This window comes from Fusarium oxysporum, chromosome 3, assembly GCF_000149955.1.
Source record: "Fusarium oxysporum f. sp. lycopersici 4287 chromosome 3, whole genome shotgun sequence".
NCBI lineage: Eukaryota > Fungi > Ascomycota > Sordariomycetes > Hypocreales > Nectriaceae > Fusarium > Fusarium oxysporum.
Window position 1 is genome coordinate 1,353,925 of NC_030988.1, and position 17,362 is coordinate 1,371,286.

The 17,362-nt window shown below is 49.2% G+C and overlaps 6 protein-coding genes across 6 annotated transcripts; 3 read left to right on the top strand and 3 right to left on the bottom strand.

The window, feature by feature from the left end:
* Positions 1–36: 36 nt before the first annotated feature.
* FOXG_21031 (uncharacterized protein) lies at positions 37–440 on the bottom strand. The gene has a single exon (XM_018401362.1). It carries the CDS (start codon positions 353–355, stop codon positions 83–85), a length of 273 nt encoding a protein of 90 aa, XP_018252093.1. The 5' UTR covers positions 356–440; the 3' UTR covers positions 37–82.
* A 397-nt stretch (positions 441–837) lies between these two features.
* FOXG_12595 (uncharacterized protein) lies at positions 838–2,243 on the top strand. Its single transcript, XM_018392419.1, has 2 exons — positions 838–1,323; positions 1,390–2,243. The coding sequence occupies exons 1-2, from the start codon at positions 1,247–1,249 to the stop codon at positions 2,057–2,059; spliced, it is 747 nt and encodes a 248-aa protein (XP_018252094.1). The 5' UTR covers positions 838–1,246; the 3' UTR covers positions 2,060–2,243.
* Positions 2,244–2,761: 518 nt separating this feature from the next.
* FOXG_21032 (uncharacterized protein) lies at positions 2,762–3,364 on the bottom strand (the record flags this gene model as incomplete). The annotated part of the gene is made up of 3 exons (XM_018401363.1): positions 2,762–3,002; positions 3,057–3,165; positions 3,253–3,364. 3 exons carry the CDS (start codon positions 3,362–3,364, stop codon positions 2,762–2,764), a joined length of 462 nt encoding a protein of 153 aa, XP_018252095.1.
* A 556-nt stretch (positions 3,365–3,920) lies between these two features.
* On the top strand, positions 3,921–4,220 carry FOXG_21033 (uncharacterized protein; the record flags this gene model as incomplete). Its single annotated transcript, XM_018401364.1, has 1 exon — positions 3,921–4,220. The coding sequence occupies one exon, from the start codon at positions 3,921–3,923 to the stop codon at positions 4,218–4,220; it is 300 nt and encodes a 99-aa protein (XP_018252096.1).
* Positions 4,221–5,935: 1,715 nt separating this feature from the next.
* Positions 5,936–6,919, bottom strand: FOXG_12597 (uncharacterized protein). Its single transcript, XM_018392420.1, has 2 exons — positions 6,590–6,919; positions 5,936–6,539 (listed from the first exon to the last, which is right to left on the bottom strand). Exons 1-2 carry the CDS (start codon positions 6,783–6,785, stop codon positions 6,076–6,078), a joined length of 660 nt encoding a protein of 219 aa, XP_018252097.1. The 5' UTR covers positions 6,786–6,919; the 3' UTR covers positions 5,936–6,075.
* A 6,279-nt stretch (positions 6,920–13,198) lies between these two features.
* Positions 13,199–15,573, top strand: FOXG_12599 (uncharacterized protein). The gene is made up of 3 exons (XM_018392421.1): positions 13,199–14,137; positions 14,190–14,326; positions 14,406–15,573. The coding sequence occupies exons 1-3, from the start codon at positions 13,282–13,284 to the stop codon at positions 15,555–15,557; spliced, it is 2,145 nt and encodes a 714-aa protein (XP_018252098.1). The 5' UTR covers positions 13,199–13,281; the 3' UTR covers positions 15,558–15,573.
* The last annotated feature ends 1,789 nt before the right edge of the window (positions 15,574–17,362 follow it).

Below are 17,362 nucleotides of genomic sequence, written 5' to 3' on the forward strand. Positions count from 1 at the left end.
CCTGAACTCCAGTTTTTGTGACTGTCCTAGAAACTTTAGCAACCCTCGTCGGCTACAGCTGTCAATTGTGCCAAGGGCTGTATCATCGTGGGCAATAATCGGACTGGCATTTGCCAACACAGAGTTCTCGATCACTATCGGTGGATGAGTCGGAGAGCTCGTTATTTAGTGCTTGCTCATAATTATTCGTATGGATACTGTTATGGCCATAGTCATGCTGCGGATCATTGGTGCCACAGGGTCGTGGAGCTTCTGGGCCTTGACTGTCCTCCATGGCGTTGTACATACCATCCCAGGCTGTGACAGAGCGGCCTGTGTAGGGCGCATGAGGTCTGCCTGGCTGCCCCATATCCATTGAGTGCCATTACTTGGAGCCTTCACTTGTGAGTAAAGTTCCGTATCGTCATGCCGAACAAAGGCTCGAGGGCGACAGGGACATCCAGGTGTTAATCCAGCATTAGCAAACACAACTAAACATCAGCAAAGTCAGGGCCCTCTCACCCACTCCTACAACTCGTCATGATCGTGTAGATAGATTTATTGCCACGCGGGGCACGACCAAGGGTCGCCTGCCCTTTTTGACTAATAGGTAGCGACCGCATTTTAAATCCATCTATCATCTTTGGGGGACTTCAGGGTCGCATCTCCACCACAGAGCCTATCTATTGCCTTAGGGCTGTGTTCTGTGCGCCCTGGTCATTGACAGCCCTTGTAGCGCAGAAGCACGTCCCGGCCGCTAACGTCACCTCCAGATAAACCCTCTCGCCTATAGATGGGGTACTTGACAACCGTCAGAGGGTACATCCTTTTGCAAGGCTTGCATGCACAGGACACTGATGTCTTGCTTCTACGCGATGATACTGGTATGCTATGACATGCCTAAGCCTGCTGGGGACGACATTATCGCATGCTGGCGACGCTCGCAACAACGCACTTCCAGCCGGGTTTTTGATTGGCTTGAAATGACGGGGGCTGGCTTTGAGCTGAGCTAAAGCCAACCAATGGGAATTGGTTTCAACAAGTCAACAAGAAGTCCTCCCTAGGTAGAATCCCTTGAAGGTAAAGGTAAGATATATCTACGAATTACTAATTCTACCATACTGACAATGGTGATTTGTAAACTACGACCTGAGTAGACTCATTTGTTGCTTCTTTTCCTGACTGGTAAGCCAGGGTGCTTTTAAAGCGCTCGTGGTACAGCACCAAGTCTCATATTGCACACTATCTGAGAAATTTGATCCTCACGATGGCATCGTTGCAGAGGACACCTCAGGCTAACCTGCCTTGCCCCACTTGGGTTTGGTCCAACAATTCCAACGTTCAGTGCGTATTTCCCTTCCGGCTGGCTCCGTGACTGGCGATGCAAGATCGACCTTCTAACAAGACCAGCGTTGCTAAAGACCGTTCTTGGTTCGGTGACGATTACGTTTCCCTCAACTCTGCTATTAACAGCATGACTGGAACTCTGATTGAAGTTATCGGCATAGGTACGGTCGACCTTCCCACGAAGGCATCCCCAAACCGAAATGGTCCACGCTCCCATGGCACCCTCCGTTTGAGGAACGTACTGCACGCCCCTAGCATCATCTGCAACATCATCGGGTCGCCCGTTCTAGATGACTACCATGTCGTCACTTTGGTTTCTGGAACCTCCTCGGGTTCCATCCACAGACTCTCTGATAGCCGCCGCATAGCCTATTTTATGCCGGCGCCCCAAGCCGCCCGGTTTTTCCAAGTTCGTCTCAGCGGACCTCCGGTCGGCCCCAAGGTTGGACCTCCACCTTTTGATCCATTCACGAAATACCTACTTCGGGTGGAATGGCCGGACAGCGAAAGAAAGAAGCATGATAACGCTCAACTTCTGTTACTGGATAAAGACATAGACGAGGGGCCTCTGAGAGCGAATGAGAATGCATGGGTGAAGAAGCACTATGGGGACGAGTTCAAGTTCCTCCAGGCTCATGGTTTGAGCATCTTTAAAGAGAAAGATCGAGCAGAGGGCCGCATCATCGTACGCAACATGATATCGCGCAACAACGAAGAAACCAGTGCAACCTAGTTAAAGGGAGCCAGTACGATTCTGTCTATCATCTAGGTTTATGCAATATTGATCATCCGGAATACTCGAGACAAAATGATGCTGTACTGGATTATGTCAACAAGCAGGTTTGGGCCTTGCGCAAGAATTGTATGCGGTAGTCGATCGAGCCATATTAGTTCAGCCAGATTGAATTGAGCTACCCCAACATTCTATTTTTTATCTATTGCTCCAAACTTGTCATGCTTATCCTTCAACTATCTTTCGACGCCTCAGCTTGCGCAATCGCTTTTGCTCCACTTAGCACGATGATCGCAGCGTCACCCGATGAATTATCTGCACATGGGTCCTAAACTGGTCCATATAATGGAATCCGAGATTTTGTCCTTGGTTTTGGCTGCGACAAGCAGGGTGTGTACACACTATCTTGTCACCACATTGCAGTGCTCTCTCGCGGTCGATCAAGTGCTGGTCATCAAAATGGCCGTTCCAAACGGTCGGACGGCAGTACGAAAAAGCACGCTTTTCGAGGGAGAGCTGCGCGTCGCCGATACAGTCCGGGCGTTTTCCGGGTTGCATGAGGAGAAGAAATTGGTTGAGGTTATGCTCAGGCTCACTGTCCGCTTTGATGTGAGGTTAAGCCTCAGTCCTGACGTTTTGCTGGACGCGATGACGCTTGACCGTCTCGCGTGCCTGCTACTCAATGTCTCAAGTGGGACGGTGCTAGAAGTAATCCTCGCGGCATTCTTTGGCGACCTGCTTTTCGCGGTACGCCCTCTTCGTTCGGATTATGTTGGTGAGCTGTCGGATCTCTTCCTCGTCCTCATGACCCTCGATGCGGTACTTGCTCCGCTTCAATTGTGCGCGTTGTTCTCGAAGCTCGACGATTTCCGGATATGGTGCCAGGTTGGCCCAGACTGAGTCAGGCACCATGTCTGCCGTAGCTCGAGGATCGCGCGTGAGGCTGGCATGTGCGAACAGCCGAAACAGCTGGCGTTCCTTCTATTCTTCTAGGAACGCATTCTGGAGGTCAAAATTCGCAATCTCGTTGAGGTACGCGCTTTGGAAGGTCATAAACCGAGGATCTTGGCACATCGTCTGATCGCGAACGGAGTTGGGCGCGTCTCCTGTGAAGAATACAGTCAGTTAAGGGAAAAATGATGGCACGGCGTCAGAGCCGGCATCTAAGGGACATATGCTATTCGAAGACGCACCATCAGCCGCGTTGCCAGCACCTCTCCTAGCGAACCGAGGAGTCCATTGCCTCCCATATCCCGAGTCAAGACTCTGCTGCCCTATGTGGTCTCTGACCTTAAAATACAGCATGGCCTCATCAGCAGAGAGCTCCGTGCCACGATATCGGCGAAAAACTGGGGTTTTTAGCATAGAATTCTTCCACCGGACCGGGATGCCGATGAATGCTTGTTGATTGTGGCTCCAACGTCTGCAGGAAAGACCTTCACCTCCTTCTACGCCATGAAGAGGGTACTTGAGGAGAGCGACGATGGAGTCCTGGTGTACGTCGCTTCCACAAAAGTACTTGTGAATCAGATCGCTACGAAGATCGAGGCCCGATTCTTTTAAAGGTTCAGGATGCAAGAGGGAAAGTCCGTTTGGGGGATTCACACACGCGCGATTACCGCATCAACAACCCTCCTCGGTGCCAAATATTGGTTACAGCGCCTCACATGTTACGGATTATGCTCCTAGCCTCGACAAACGCCAGCAGCTCAACCGCATGGTCACGGCGTTTCAAGAGAATCATATTCTATGAGGTTCATTGTATTGGACAAGCCGACGATGGTTTCAATTGCCAGAGGTCATCGAAAAGACTCATATTGTCGAGTGGGAGAAGCATTTAAAGAAGACGTTAAAGGAGGCCATGGAGAAGCCAGAGTCTCCCTTCTACGCTTTGCAACAGAGTGTTGACCCTTCGGTGCAAGCTGACAGTACCGCCAAGATACAACGTTGCAGTTACTCAAATCCTGTTCACAATATTGACAGGCTCTTCACTCTGGCATATGAGCTTCACGAACAGAACGCCTTGCCAGCTCTTGTTTTCAACTACGACCGTTCTCAGTGTGAAACAGCTGCCAGAAGCATCGTATCTGAGCTGATAGACACTGAAGCGGCCTTTAAGGAAAGTGACAGGATCTGGAAGAAGAAGCTCCGGGAATTTTAGCAGTGGTAACGGCAGAAAGTAAATAACCGAGAGATCAGATTCCCCAAAAGCTCTGAAAGTGGAGAGCAGAACATATCAAAGCTCGACATCGCCCACCAGGAGGCAAGTGTCGGGATCAGCCCTTGGGAGGCTCCGTCTGATGCTGTCCAGTCCAAGAGACCTGTCTTCTTCGAGGATTCTCACTGTGGATCCTTCCCTCCGCCAGTTAGAATCACCATATCTGAGATTTAATTCTTTGAAAAGAGCGACTTGTATGTGTTCCGCAAGATGCCATGGATGCTATTGACCTGAATGTCTGTCTGCACATGTGTGAGGATGTGGAGCGAATTGCGAAACTCCACCCACCTCCTACTTTCGCCGGGCTCATCCCGGATAAGCATGAATTAACTTTGACCCTCCTACGGCCGCGAGACCTTTCAAAACAATACCAAGTCCTGGAGGCTCAATCTCATCATCGCCATCCATGCTGTCATCCCGGTGCCTGTCAAGCATTCTATTCCTGTGTTTGTAAAACCAAAGTGATATGATATTTATATACTATACCACTGAGTTTTTCTGCGATATGAGTTAGATGACATGCTGTGAGGGTTGCGTCGTAGCAATCTATTACTTCATTCAAAATAGACTCGCCCCGGTACAGCAATACCGGGTTAGTCAGCATATCAATTACGCACCAACCTATCTTCATTACAATGTTTAGCAAACTTGATGGCACACCAAGCATGGCACAAGGTCAGGAATAATTTGTTCCTGGGCCTCACTTATTGGATTATTTGTAGAAGTTATAGGTTGAGACATCTTGTCGCCGTCTCACCAGCCTTGTGGCAATAGGGTAATTACAGTCATCTTTGTATTAAACACGCTGGCAAGATCCAGAAAGATCATGACAAGCTTTGAGGCATCCAATGTCATGGGTATTCGGCAATGCGCTCCCAGCCTGAGACGCCATGTTCCCTTTGCTATCCGAGAGCTTGAATCAACAGAGTGAACCTAAGGTGAGCTAGCTTTTTGGGAGCTAGGCGGAGGGACGAGACATAAAGTAACTACCTGACGGTCAGCGGAACCACATTGCCCGAGATCGTCAACAACTACGAGATCATTTCTAACTTGCTAATGCAAGACCTGGTCAAATTCTAAGGTATCCTCCACGCAGAGGACGCTTTTGTTTCTTTGTTTCCTCCTCGCGGACGGGTACAACGTCAACCACAACACGATCATCTGGAACGGCTCCGCGGCCAATACGTTCGTCTACGTATGGTCGATTACAAGTACGATTTAGGTCGAGTTGCAAAAGAGACAACTCTACTGGCCCGTTGGCATGAGGAAATGCAAGGACCTACTATGAGTCTACTGGCCCGGTCGACAAGATCTTTTTTACCCTAAACATGAGCAGGTTTTTGAGATCGCCATGGTAGAGGATGAACTCTTCACCGCAGTTGTCGAAGACTCCAAGTCAGAGTTCTGCTCCTTCTTCGATATGCGTCTCCTCGATGAACCGTCCGCGTAGGGGTTTTTAATAGCCTAGCGGCCTTATCTTGTGCCTTACCGGAGCCCAGAGTTACGAGTATGATTATCTCGATATTGGGAATAATCTCGAACACTACGGCAACACTACATATCCGAAAATACTATATTCAGCTCACCCTCTACGACCCAGGGCCCAGGCCAGCCAGTATGGACACCTACATGACTAAAAGTGCCAGGATAGAATGATCACGGAAAATTGAAACTTGTAGTAGTCAGAATTCGAGATTTGTGGTTTAGAATGATAGGGATATAGACTGTTATGAAAATTACAATAGCATTCCCCGGACCGAGAAGGCTCTCGTGTTGATTACCATCCCCGTCTCCCTTCTTATGCTCTTCTCGTGAAAGCAGTGATCGAGCCCATCATGATTTTCTCCCTGAAGTCTGTGCTGTTCCTATCAAGCACCTCAAGCCCGCCTACATCGTCTAAGATTCTGTTGAAAATCTGAGTTGTAGTTGCTTCAAGCTGATCCTCTAGAGTTCTGAAGCGATAATCGAGCTCACGAGAGTCAGGGTTGAGAATGTGGCCATAGGCCCACTTAGCATATTTCTCATTGTAGGCACAGATCGCGGCGCGTAAGAATGGTTCAAGGATAGCGTTGAGGTGAGCCTTGAAGTTGTGTGGAACGACCTTGATGATTTGGCCCTCCGTCAAGGTCACAGGTGGGGAGGGAGCATATTGTGGCGGCGTTAAGTCGCGCTTCCAATGGTTCTTTTCCATGTCAATATGGACTCTCATTCCTAAACGGCAACCCTCGCCGCGGCAAGGGCAGTCTATCCCATAGGATCCGCCTGTAGTGAAAGTTATTAGCTGGCAAGAGAAGTACGGGGAATTGGCTTACACATGCAGCCGCAGCAAAAGGTGATGCGAGGAAATGTTATCTCCACTGTCAGTGGCAAAGGTGGTTTCTCAACAATCGCCAGGAGGTTCTTGGCGGTGAGGGTACTTTCTGGGGACTTCTGACGCATACGCTTCAAAACATATTGGGCAATACGAGCCCGGTGGTATTGTGGAACGGCAGGGTCAATAGTAGCCATGGTGGATCTGTGAAGAAGGTAGGGAAAGATATCCAGACTAAAGTTTGAGATTGATGTTGATGCTGCTGATGTCTCTCCTGTGTTGTTGCTGGAAATGAAGTCAAGTAAGGGCGTCAATGAATCCTCAGGCAGGCTGGTGGGTCTTGTGCATGGTACAACGGCAAACAACCAAATTGCAGTGGGGACATGCACCACTGACCCCACTTGAAGTCGACCAAAATATTGAATCTTATCGTGGCGTCACAAGGCCTAATGCATAGTAATGCTTGTGAAGAGTGCCGCAATCGATTCATCACTCTTCACGTTTTCATCCCAGATCAGGGGGTCGTCATAACGCGTCTCAGCTTCGGGTCTTGAAAATACTGAGACCGCCCAGGCCCTGAACAACGACATGGACGGCCAAATCGACCGCCCAGCCATGTGACACTCCCATGACGAAAAGAAAATGGGACACGGAACTTTGATCTACATCTCACAAAGGGTCTGAAGGTGGCACCAACTATTAGTGAACTCGAGCGGCCTTCAACATGTGCGAAAGACATGAACACAACTACGGAGTCCACAACCGAGGCATCAAGCACCGCTTGAGAACCAAGATGTTCGATATCACTGCTGCCGGGATCACAAGACTGGCCTGCAAGCATTGAACTTGTCAGACATTGACCGCAAAGGCACCGTGACTCCGCGAACTTCACCAGGTCACTCTAGCGCTAGCTTGGTGAGACTGCTGCTCCGATGAACCTTTCCAAAATCTCGGGGCTATCTTCATGTCCTTAAACAAAGGTCATTATCCTTTACTTAAGTACTGCAGTCCCGCAACTTTATACTGTCATCCATCTCTTCGATTGCCGACAAATTCACATCTCGCCGAACCTCTCCACACCTCCTTTGAATCTAAGGATAGAGATGAACGAGAAACAAAGGAGGGGATGGCTTGCCTTGGAAAGCTCTCTTAGTCTGCCTAGCCCGAGGCGCTGTTGTTGAAGGTGGATATTGGTCGAGGGGAATGAGTCTGTCGGCAACCTGGAGTGTAACTTGATTCCCAGGACCTTTCGACCGTCACACTCCGCCCCAATTCATCTCGTTCACACATTCGATGGCCATCCACACATCTACATCAATGCATGCTAACCGGTCAGAAGTGCTCAAGAGGAAGGACTACCATGGGCGGACGAACCAGCCCAATTGACGAGAAGTGGAACTGATAACGCCAAGTTAACAACGGCTGGGGGCTCACAGTGGCTTGGATCCCCAGTTTGGCTTGGGAATCGGTCAGTTGGTGCCAGATTAAGAAGGCCCCAGTCGAGTACATACTGACAATATTGTTCGATAGCCTATGGTCACATCCCCACACCTGAAGCCTCCACCAGATCGCGATTTGGTTGTTATGATGTAGCATGGTTTCGCCGCCCAATTATCCATAAAGTTATCCGATGAGTCAAAATCGATCGGAAACTACCGATGCTATCGGGCCTCACTAAAGGCTCGAGCGCGTCAAGGCCGAAAGTCAACTGGTTGTCACATGCCCTGTTGGATGATCTGTTGGAAAATCCGGGAATCCCCTTCCCTTCAGGATTCAGACTGTTAGTCTGAAAGTCCTAGATTTAAAGTTCAAAGTCCTAGATACAATCATCTAGAGATATAAACCCGAGAATAACTCTCAGCTCAATAATGAACAACCAAGTTTCATAAAAATACATTTTCACCCAGCACTACTGCGCAATATAAACAACAGGTTATGAGCCCGGGTTAGCAAACACCGGGTTTCTCTTCTGAATCAAAGAACCAAACTTTAACTTCAACTCAAGATGACGTCACGACGAGCCCCACCTTCCACCATGCGAACTCGCAACACAATCAGAGTATCGCCTGCATCCGAATCGTCGCAACCTGGTGCTTCAGGTCAAGACCACACACCATCCTCAATGTATGACAGTACCACGGTCATCTCTGAAAAGAATACTCTTTTCCTTCCGCAAGAGCTCAAGCTAGGCGGCCCCTCCAATTGGGAGCAATATTGCCCAGCTCAGAAGGCCATTCTTCGGATCAATGGCCTCGAAGATGCTGTCTTTGGTGATTACCCTCCCGAGGAACAGCAGACTATGGATCAAAAGATCAGGGCGGCAAAAGCTGCCGTCTCCATCCGAGGTAACTGCACTGGAGAAGCACTCAGTCAACTAGTCGGGATTGAGAATCCCCAGGAGATGTTCAACCTTCTCCAGGCCTATTGTATTGGCACGGGCCCAGTTCTTCTGCAGACAACACTTTACCAGTTCATCCGGATCAAAACAAGCTCTTACGAGACAATTCCACAATTTAATGTCGACTTTGAACGACTCGTCAAACTTCTCCTCGAGCAGAAAGAACCAATCTCAGATACCCTCAAAAAGGTTGTTTATCTGACTGCCTGCGAGAACGAGTACCCTGACTGGACTGCCAGACAGCGCGCTCTCCTACGCTCGGAGCATCCGCCAACACTACGATCAATGCAGCAAGATCTCATTGATGAAAACAGGTCATCAGATGATGATGACAGTCATGGTACTGCCTCCACGTACTGGGCTCACAGTAAAAAGACTGGAAGGAAGGGCCCGGCCGCAAGAAAGCAAGAGGCAAGTGGCCGGAGGAGAGGATCTTCAAAGAACCAGCGAGCCGCGAACAAGTCTAGCCAGGAAACCAATCATCGAGTCGGCAAGAACAAGGAACATACCTGCACGAACTGCAAGAAGAGAGGACATCATGAAAATGATTGTTGGTTCGCCCATAAGGATAAGCGACCCGACTGGGCAGTCCGTCTCGCCAAGGAACTCATGGAGCATGATCTTCAACGCGACAGCACCAAGAATCTCCATATCAAGGAATCAAATCACATGACAGTTGAGCGATCTTTTCTGATTCTTGAAGACAGCGTCTCAGACGAGCTACCTATGGACAATACAGAGACGTGTAAAGTCTCCCTTGATAACATCTCTTCAACCGCAGAATGGCTGTTCGACACAGGTTCATCAGTCCACATCTGCAACGACCAAAGCCTATTCACAGAACTGCAGCCTGCAACCCGAACGGTCCTCGTTACGGGCGGTGGGAAGGTGTACCCATTCGGTAAGGGGACAGTCAAAATTGCTTCATAAACAAATGGGGTGAGCAGGTCACAATTAACCTCAAAGACACGCTGTTCATCCCTGAGTTTCCGGTAAATGTCATGTCAGGACTCAGGCTATACAAGAACGGCGGCTGGATAGACGGGAACGACATGTACGACCCAACAGGAGATGTCTTTGGTCTCCTCCGCATAGGAAGGGACGGTCTGTACGTGAACACTGAGGTCGGAAAGACTACTGTTTCAAACCAGGCCGTCTCGGAACTCCAGCCAGAACCATGCAATCATCACACTGCTTCATCAAACCAATGCCTGAATGTCGACCTTTGGCACCGAAGACTCGGCCATGTTAACGCATATCAGGTGTCACAGACTGCCAAAATGACCAGAGGAATGTACTGTGACGGCCACCACGACCATCAGCCTTTCAATTACTGCCTCGCCTGCGACATCGCAAAGGCCCTACGATGGACTCCGCGAAATAAACGGAAACGAGCCTCCAGGGCCGGGTTCATTCATGTTGACACCTTCAAAGTCAATCCACCGGGCATTAGAGGCGAACGATGGGGAATGATTGCCACAGATGACAGGCATAGAATGAGATGGGCCTACACGTTCACGAGGAAGGGGATGGCTTCGGAACTTCTAGGCCAGCTCATCTCCAAGATACGAACTCAGTATGGCATCCGAGTGTACGCAATCCAAATGGATGGCGGCTCTGAGCTCTATGGTGCGTCTCTCAAAAACCTCGAGTACACTCACGGCGTCAAGATCATCAAGACGACACCATATACTCCTGAATTTAACGGAGTTGCTGAGCGCTCTAACCGCATCATCTTTGACAAAGTCAGAGCAACCATGGAATCGGAAAGAATCCCGATAGAGCTCTGGCCATTGGTCCTGGAAGATATGGTGCGCAAGACAAACGTGACAGCCACCAGGGCAATTGATGGCCTCACTCCCATGGAAAGCTTTCTCAACGAGGCCTTCCCCGGACAAGACAACAAGCCGGATCTGTCCGGAGAACGAATCTGCGGCTCACAAGTCACGATACACATACCGCAGGAACGAAGATTGAGATCACACAAGTTTGGCCCAAGAGGAGAGGCTGGAATCTACCTATGCATGGAAGGTTCACAGATCTACACCTGCTGGGTGCCCTCTCGCAGGAAGGGACATCAGATCGTCCGTTCTGCAAATGTACAATTCTACGAAAAGGTTGGGGAGACAGAACTCCTGACCGAAACTGAGCATGATGTTGAGCCGGAAATCCGCAAGAACGGAGCTCCCATCTCAAGCCGGCCACAGTCCGTCACGGAGCAGACAAAGACTCCAAGGCCACAAAGGTCTGAAGTGAACAATCTTCAGCATGCTGAGGTGCATAATCCTCAGCATGGACAGACGACAACATCCATGACATCAGCTAAGCTGCCCGATCCCCGAAAAGAGGTGATCACTGAGCCCAAAACAATGACTGAAGCGCTTCAAGGTCCGCAAAGGGAGCATTGGCTCAGAGCAATACACAGTGAGCTGCGCAGTCTCCTCACGAAAGGAACTTGGCGCATGCTGGACCGCAACCAAGCTCACAATAGGCCACTTACCGTCAAATGGGTATTCAAGGTCAAGAAAAACGAGGACGGCAACCTCGACAAGTTCAAGGCGCGGCTGGTGGTCAGAGGCTTTGAACAACAGTTCGGCTTTGACTACAACCAGACCTTTGCCTCTGTTGCCAAAGCGGCGACTTGGAGAATCCTCCTCACCGTTGCTGCCTGTCTTGACTGGGAGATTGAGCAGATGGACGTGTCGACGGCGTTCCTGGAAGGGGACCTCGAGGAAGAAGTCTTCATCGAAATGCCGGAAGGGCTTGTAGAGTATTTCGACCAACACCCAGAAGACCGTCCGCCAGGATTCTCAACCGAGAAGATCTGCAAACTGATCAAATCCCTCTATGGACTCAAACAGGCGCCTCGGCAATGGCAAAAGAAGCTGAAGGAGGCCTTGGAATCCCTTGACTTTCGACAAGTAACGTCTGACACGGCCGTATATCACAATCCCACAACGGGAGTGATCATCATCACATATGTGGATGACTTCCTCATCATGGGCAGCAACAAGGAAGCAATCCAAGGGTACAAAGCCCGCCTGGGAGAGATCTTCACAATGACTGATCTCGGTCCCGCCAGCCATTTTCTTGGAGTAAGAATAACCCGAGACAGGAACTCAAGGCTGATCTACCTTTCCCAGGATGCATATTTTACCAGAATACTGAAGAAATTCGGCTTAGAGGATTGTCGACCGGTCAAGACCCCGATGGAGCGAAATTCACTCTCGACACTGCAACCAAGAGACAATGGCGACTCGGCTTCTCCAGAAGAACGAGAAGACTATAGCTCGAAAACCGGCTCGCTGATGTATGGAATGACCCAAACCAGACCCGATTTAGCTTTCCTACTCTCGGTACTCTCAAGATACATGTCGAATCCATCACCAACACATTCACGAATGATCAAAAGAGGTCTCCGCTATCTACAGCAGACAAGAGACCACGGCCTGGTGCTTGGGGGCGTCAAGAAAGATCCTGAATCCGCTTGGAGCATCACAGCTTGGGCCGACTCGGATTGGAAAGGCGACACTGTTACGGGAAGATCGACGTTTGGATGGCTTGTTCAACTTGAAGGATCTACAGTCTCATGGAGGGCCAAACGGCACGAAACAGTGGCACTATCGACTACCGAGGCTGAATATACAGCACTCTCCCAGTGTGCCAGAGAATTGGCCTGGACTAGGAACCTCTTCTCTGAACTGCTCCTTCCGCTACATATGCCTATCCCACTGAACGGCGACAACCAGGGTTCCCTAAAGCTATGCAGAAACCCTGAGCTTCACCAACGGACAAAGCACATTCCGTTAACCGAGCACCATATCCGAGAAGAAGTTGAAGCCGGGAATATTGATGTGCAATACGTCAGCACACATGAGCAGGTAGCAGACGGACTCACTAAACCATTGAACGCCGTCAGCCACGGTCACTTTCTAGAAGCAATTCGAGTCAGTGCATGTCCGATCGAGGAAGCAGGTCGTATTATTTGGAGTACTGAAGTCCACGATGACTCTGTGCCCTGAAGACAAGGTGGATGGGGGCGTGTTGGAAAATCCGGGAATCCCCTTCCCTTCAGGATTCAGACTGTTAGTCTGAAAGTCCTAGATTTAAAGTTCAAAGTCCTAGATACAATCATCTAGAGATATAAACCCGAGAATAACTCTCAGCTCAATAATGAACAACCAAGTTTCATAAAAATACATTTTCACCCAGCACTACTGCGCAATATAAACAACAACCACTCAAACAGGCTCTTATATCACGCTGATGTTGAATCGCAAGTCCACGACTACCGTATGCCACAACACCATGGCAACCAACAAGGGCCTCCCGCCAATCTTTCTTACGACTATCAAGATACTTTAATTTCCGAGCAATCCCCAGACTTCCAACTATTCAATCAGCCATCCTATGTCACGGAGGTAGGAAATCCAGGTGTTGCTACCGAAACAGACTTGATCCCGACTCATCATCAACTATCACAGGAAGTGGAACAATCTCTCACGGATCCTCCATATTCAGCTCCAGAAATCGAGACATTGACTGATGACTACCCAAGCGCCTTTTATACTGCTCCAGTCCACGACAACATACTACCAAAAGGATCCTACGCCCATTATACTGAAAGCCAGCCTGCTCAATATGAAATGGCCCCATACGCGAATATGTCGCTCGATCCTGGTCATTCAAGTTCCTCCCAGTTAGCAACCTTTCCGACTTCACAGTGCCAAAGCTCATTTAAAAGAGGGCCTAGAGCCCGAGTATCTGATGATCTATTCCCGGAACAATGTTTAAGCCAAGGTCAGGTCTCTAAAGAGCCGACAGGAGATATCCAGTCAGAATATATACCTCGTTGCCAACTACCAGCGCAAAGCGGTGTTCTTAGGAACCCAGCGCTGCTACCAGACGCCCAAATTGATTCGAATTGGCCGCAAGCAATGATACCAAGAGTGCCGACTCCAGAATTCTCTGAGAGCCTGAAAAGCTTGCCAGCAACTGGGGGTGTACTAGCAAAGTTGGGCGCAAAAGCTTCCCAACGGAATATGCATAGGGCAAAAGCCGCCAAGAAAGGAAGTCAAAAGGCATTATGGTGTCCTTTTTGTCCCAAATGGTATCAATACCCTGGCGAATATAAACGCCATTTGAAGATTCGTAAGCAAGACAGGCCATTGAATTAACAATATTACTAACATTTGCTTCAAAGACACTCGTGAACGTCCATATAAATGCGCCTGGCGGGATTGCACTAAGACGTTTCCTCGAAAGGACAATCAGGAGCGCCACACCAAAAAATGTAAACACAAGCCAGCAGCCTCGGTTACAAGTGATGGTGTCGACGAGGTAAGTGACGTCGCGTGACATTATGGCACAGCGGTCGGACCTTGGCAAAGCTATAAAGTACCACAACTAACTTGCTTAGGGAATTTATTCGTTTTCACAAGGGCAATCTCCTCCAGATCCAGGACTACCTTCTCTACTGGGAGGCAAAGACTACCCTGATACGTCCACCAACTGGGACAACGGTCATGCCCTGGTAGACGGCGGGACCAATAATGCTCTCCAGCTGACCCAAACTAGCATTGATAGTGCTAATGCTCGAAACGATGAAAACTGCCAACTCACTTCATCTGATCCTAGTAAGGCGGTTTTGAAGATTACGGGTGATCTGAAATCGATGGGAGAGAACTGGTCAGAGCAGGACAAGGCCAAGCATCGTCGGATTGTTGTCTTCCACAGAACACGAAAGGGATCGACATTGAATACTACCTTCGAATTGTCGAGCATCAATAGTCAATCCGATGGCGGGGGACGCGTCTCGTGTATGTTGTGGGCTGCAAAAGGCGAGTTCTATATTACATCTTGCGAGATTATCCTCCTTGTCGAGTACCTTGTCGACACGAAAAAACCTTTTTCCCTACCAGAGAGGAACCTTATTCGCAGTACGTTGAGTAAGCTTGACCCGACTACGGTGTCCGAGAAAGATCCATGGAGCCAAGATTTCCATAAGATCATTATGGGATTCTCTGACCCCCAGCCCGTCGCCGTGCGAAAGAATAGTGTCAGGGTGCATCCATGGAACAAACTCGAATCTGCCCTCAAAACGATCGTCAAACTCTATGGCTTTAGCCTCGGCAGCACAAGAGAGAAACTTCAGCCTCCCCGATATCTTACGCCACGACCACAGATACTGAATAGTACTTCTCTTCATATGGGTCCTTCTCACCATGCACCATTGAGCAGTGCTTCATTTACCGGATTTCTCTCTTCAGTTGACCAGGCACCTCCTGCAGAAGATGCACACGAGACCCTACAACAAGACTGTGTGCCGCGAGTAGAAGCGGCCGCTCCGAGTTCGGCTAATGCAAATAGGATATACTCAGACATCGGTGAACGCCCACTGAAATACCAGGAGATGGATTGTAACAGGATATCTCAGCCTCAAACATACCTGACACACCTCCAAGGAACGCAAAACTTTCCTTCAACGCCGGAACTTGAGCTACCAGTATTGAGCACAAGCAATATCATCAGGGAGGTGAGTGGCGTAGCGGGCGTGATAGCGGGGCGGTGAAATTTTGGAAAGACTCTTACTTATCGTGACTAACATATATAGGTACATTCTGAGATTCCGCATCAAGCACGACCTGATCCAGACTCAAATCTGACTTCCCCCAAGAGTAAATCAAGCCTACCAGAGACATTCATTCACGACGAGTCCGACTCAGATTCAGCAGAGGGTACTATAGTCGTGGGGGCGAGACCAGGACAGGACAAACAGAATGCACCCACACTGCCTGTGGACAAACATATCGATGGAGTCGACGATACCTACAAGGATAATGAGGAGAAACCGCGAGGTAGTAAGCCCTCTGTCACATACGATGACGATGACTGGGGCTATGCTATAGCAGACGGGAAGATTACCATTCACTGCAAGAACACTCTCCTTACCAACTTTGACCGCGAGGTACCAGTACGAGGCATGTGCCCTGGAGTGCAAAGGATCCTTGATAGGATCCATGAACTCTTCCTGAAGGGGGATATCAAAGAACAGCAGGAGGTCGAGGCAGAATCTGAACAGATTCATATCAAAGGAAGATCCAGGCCAATGACTCAGCGCAACATATCATTCAGCGAGAACACTGAGCAGCAGCAGTCCAGCGAAGTGACTTATGCCACGATTGATGAATTGCAAAAGATGCTGCCGGAGTCAAAAGGACTGGATCTGAGTAGAATTTCTAAGAGCGAGCTCGATGTTATTCTCAAGGCGGTACAGGAGGTGCTTAATACGATACAGCAGGTACTGATTACGAGTTGGATTGAGGAAGCAGAACCAGCCAAGCAGCTTCTTGATGAATTCCAGTGTTACTCCACATACGAGTGGCACTGACCATACTATCGAGGAGCCCCTCGATTGTGCTGGGGAACCCAATATGCTCTTTTTAGTCTCTTCCATGGCTCAGAGATGCCAAACTTTCGAAGATAGACCTCGTGTTCGTATGAGGAGAGTAACGAACCGTGGAGTCCCCAGCTACTTCGGCACATGGCGTTGGCCCAATACATCATACAGAGACCCACAGTCAGATTCTATGGCCGAGTAAGGCATTCATACCATGTACGTCCGTGCTTTATTCTGCTTTCAAACGTGTATCTTTTGAACTGACCAGACGGCGAAAGTACTTCACATATTTCTGGAGGGCTTTGCGAGAGTGGCAACTAAGGAGCTCAACGGTTGCTCTAACTTGAATCTGACTCCGAGTTCGTGCTTTCTTTGCTTAGGCCTCAACCTCTTTAAAGGGGCGATCCCCGCGTATGTCTGTCGTCGGAACGGAGGCCAAAAATGACCTGGGTTTGTGGAAGGATCCGAAGCACATGAACCAAGCTCAACAAAAGTCTATTATAGCCTTCAGGAATTGATACGAGAGATACGAGACTTACCTACGCGCTACTAGGCTGAGGAGAATAGGCTTGTAAATCTGAAAGAGAAAAGAGAATGGATTGGCGGAAAGTGGTTGACAATCACACACGGCTCGGACCCTCCCAGGGCCATAGGGAGACCGAAGTTAGATGCTAGCTGGGCCAGAATTTACATTTTTCCCTGGCCGTCGAAGTTTCCATACTCAGCCATGGAGTATCAGTCATCACTAACTTCCACAGATCTGTAAACACAGAGGTATATGTCATGAGGTGCATAAGAGCCTACTTCTTTGGTAATTCAGCTGTTCCCTTCTGGCATTCTTCCATTGGTTATGAAGAATGCTGCCATCGCGAACTACAAGGCATTGGGCAGCCTTCTTTACGTCCTAGTTTGAGTAGCAACCTATGTTCGTAACTGGCGGACAATGGATATTTCCTTCCGAAAAACTTCATCTCAAG

What these genes read in the sequence shown, in the direction of transcription:
- FOXG_12595 (XM_018392419.1), top strand. Translation starts at nt 1,247, where the DNA reads ATGGCATCGTTGCAGAGGACACCTCAGGCTAACCTGCCTTGCCCCACT. An exon ending in TCCAACAATTCCAACGTTCA is followed by an intron (nt 1,324 to 1,389) that starts GTGCGTATTTCC and finishes TAACAAGACCAG; the next exon opens with CGTTGCTAAAGACCGTTCTT.
- FOXG_12597 (XM_018392420.1), bottom strand. Translation starts at nt 6,785, where the DNA reads ATGGCTACTATTGACCCTGCCGTTCCACAATACCACCGGGCTCGTATT. An exon ending in CTTTTGCTGCGGCTGCATGT is followed by an intron (nt 6,540 to 6,589) that starts GTAAGCCAATTC and finishes CTTTCACTACAG; the next exon opens with GCGGATCCTATGGGATAGAC.
- FOXG_12599 (XM_018392421.1), top strand. Translation starts at nt 13,282, where the DNA reads ATGCCACAACACCATGGCAACCAACAAGGGCCTCCCGCCAATCTTTCT. An exon ending in TAAACGCCATTTGAAGATTC is followed by an intron (nt 14,138 to 14,189) that starts GTAAGCAAGACA and finishes TTTGCTTCAAAG; the next exon opens with ACACTCGTGAACGTCCATAT. An exon ending in CAAGTGATGGTGTCGACGAG is followed by an intron (nt 14,327 to 14,405) that starts GTAAGTGACGTC and finishes TAACTTGCTTAG; the next exon opens with GGAATTTATTCGTTTTCACA.
- FOXG_21031 (XM_018401362.1), bottom strand. Translation starts at nt 355, where the DNA reads ATGGATATGGGGCAGCCAGGCAGACCTCATGCGCCCTACACAGGCCGC.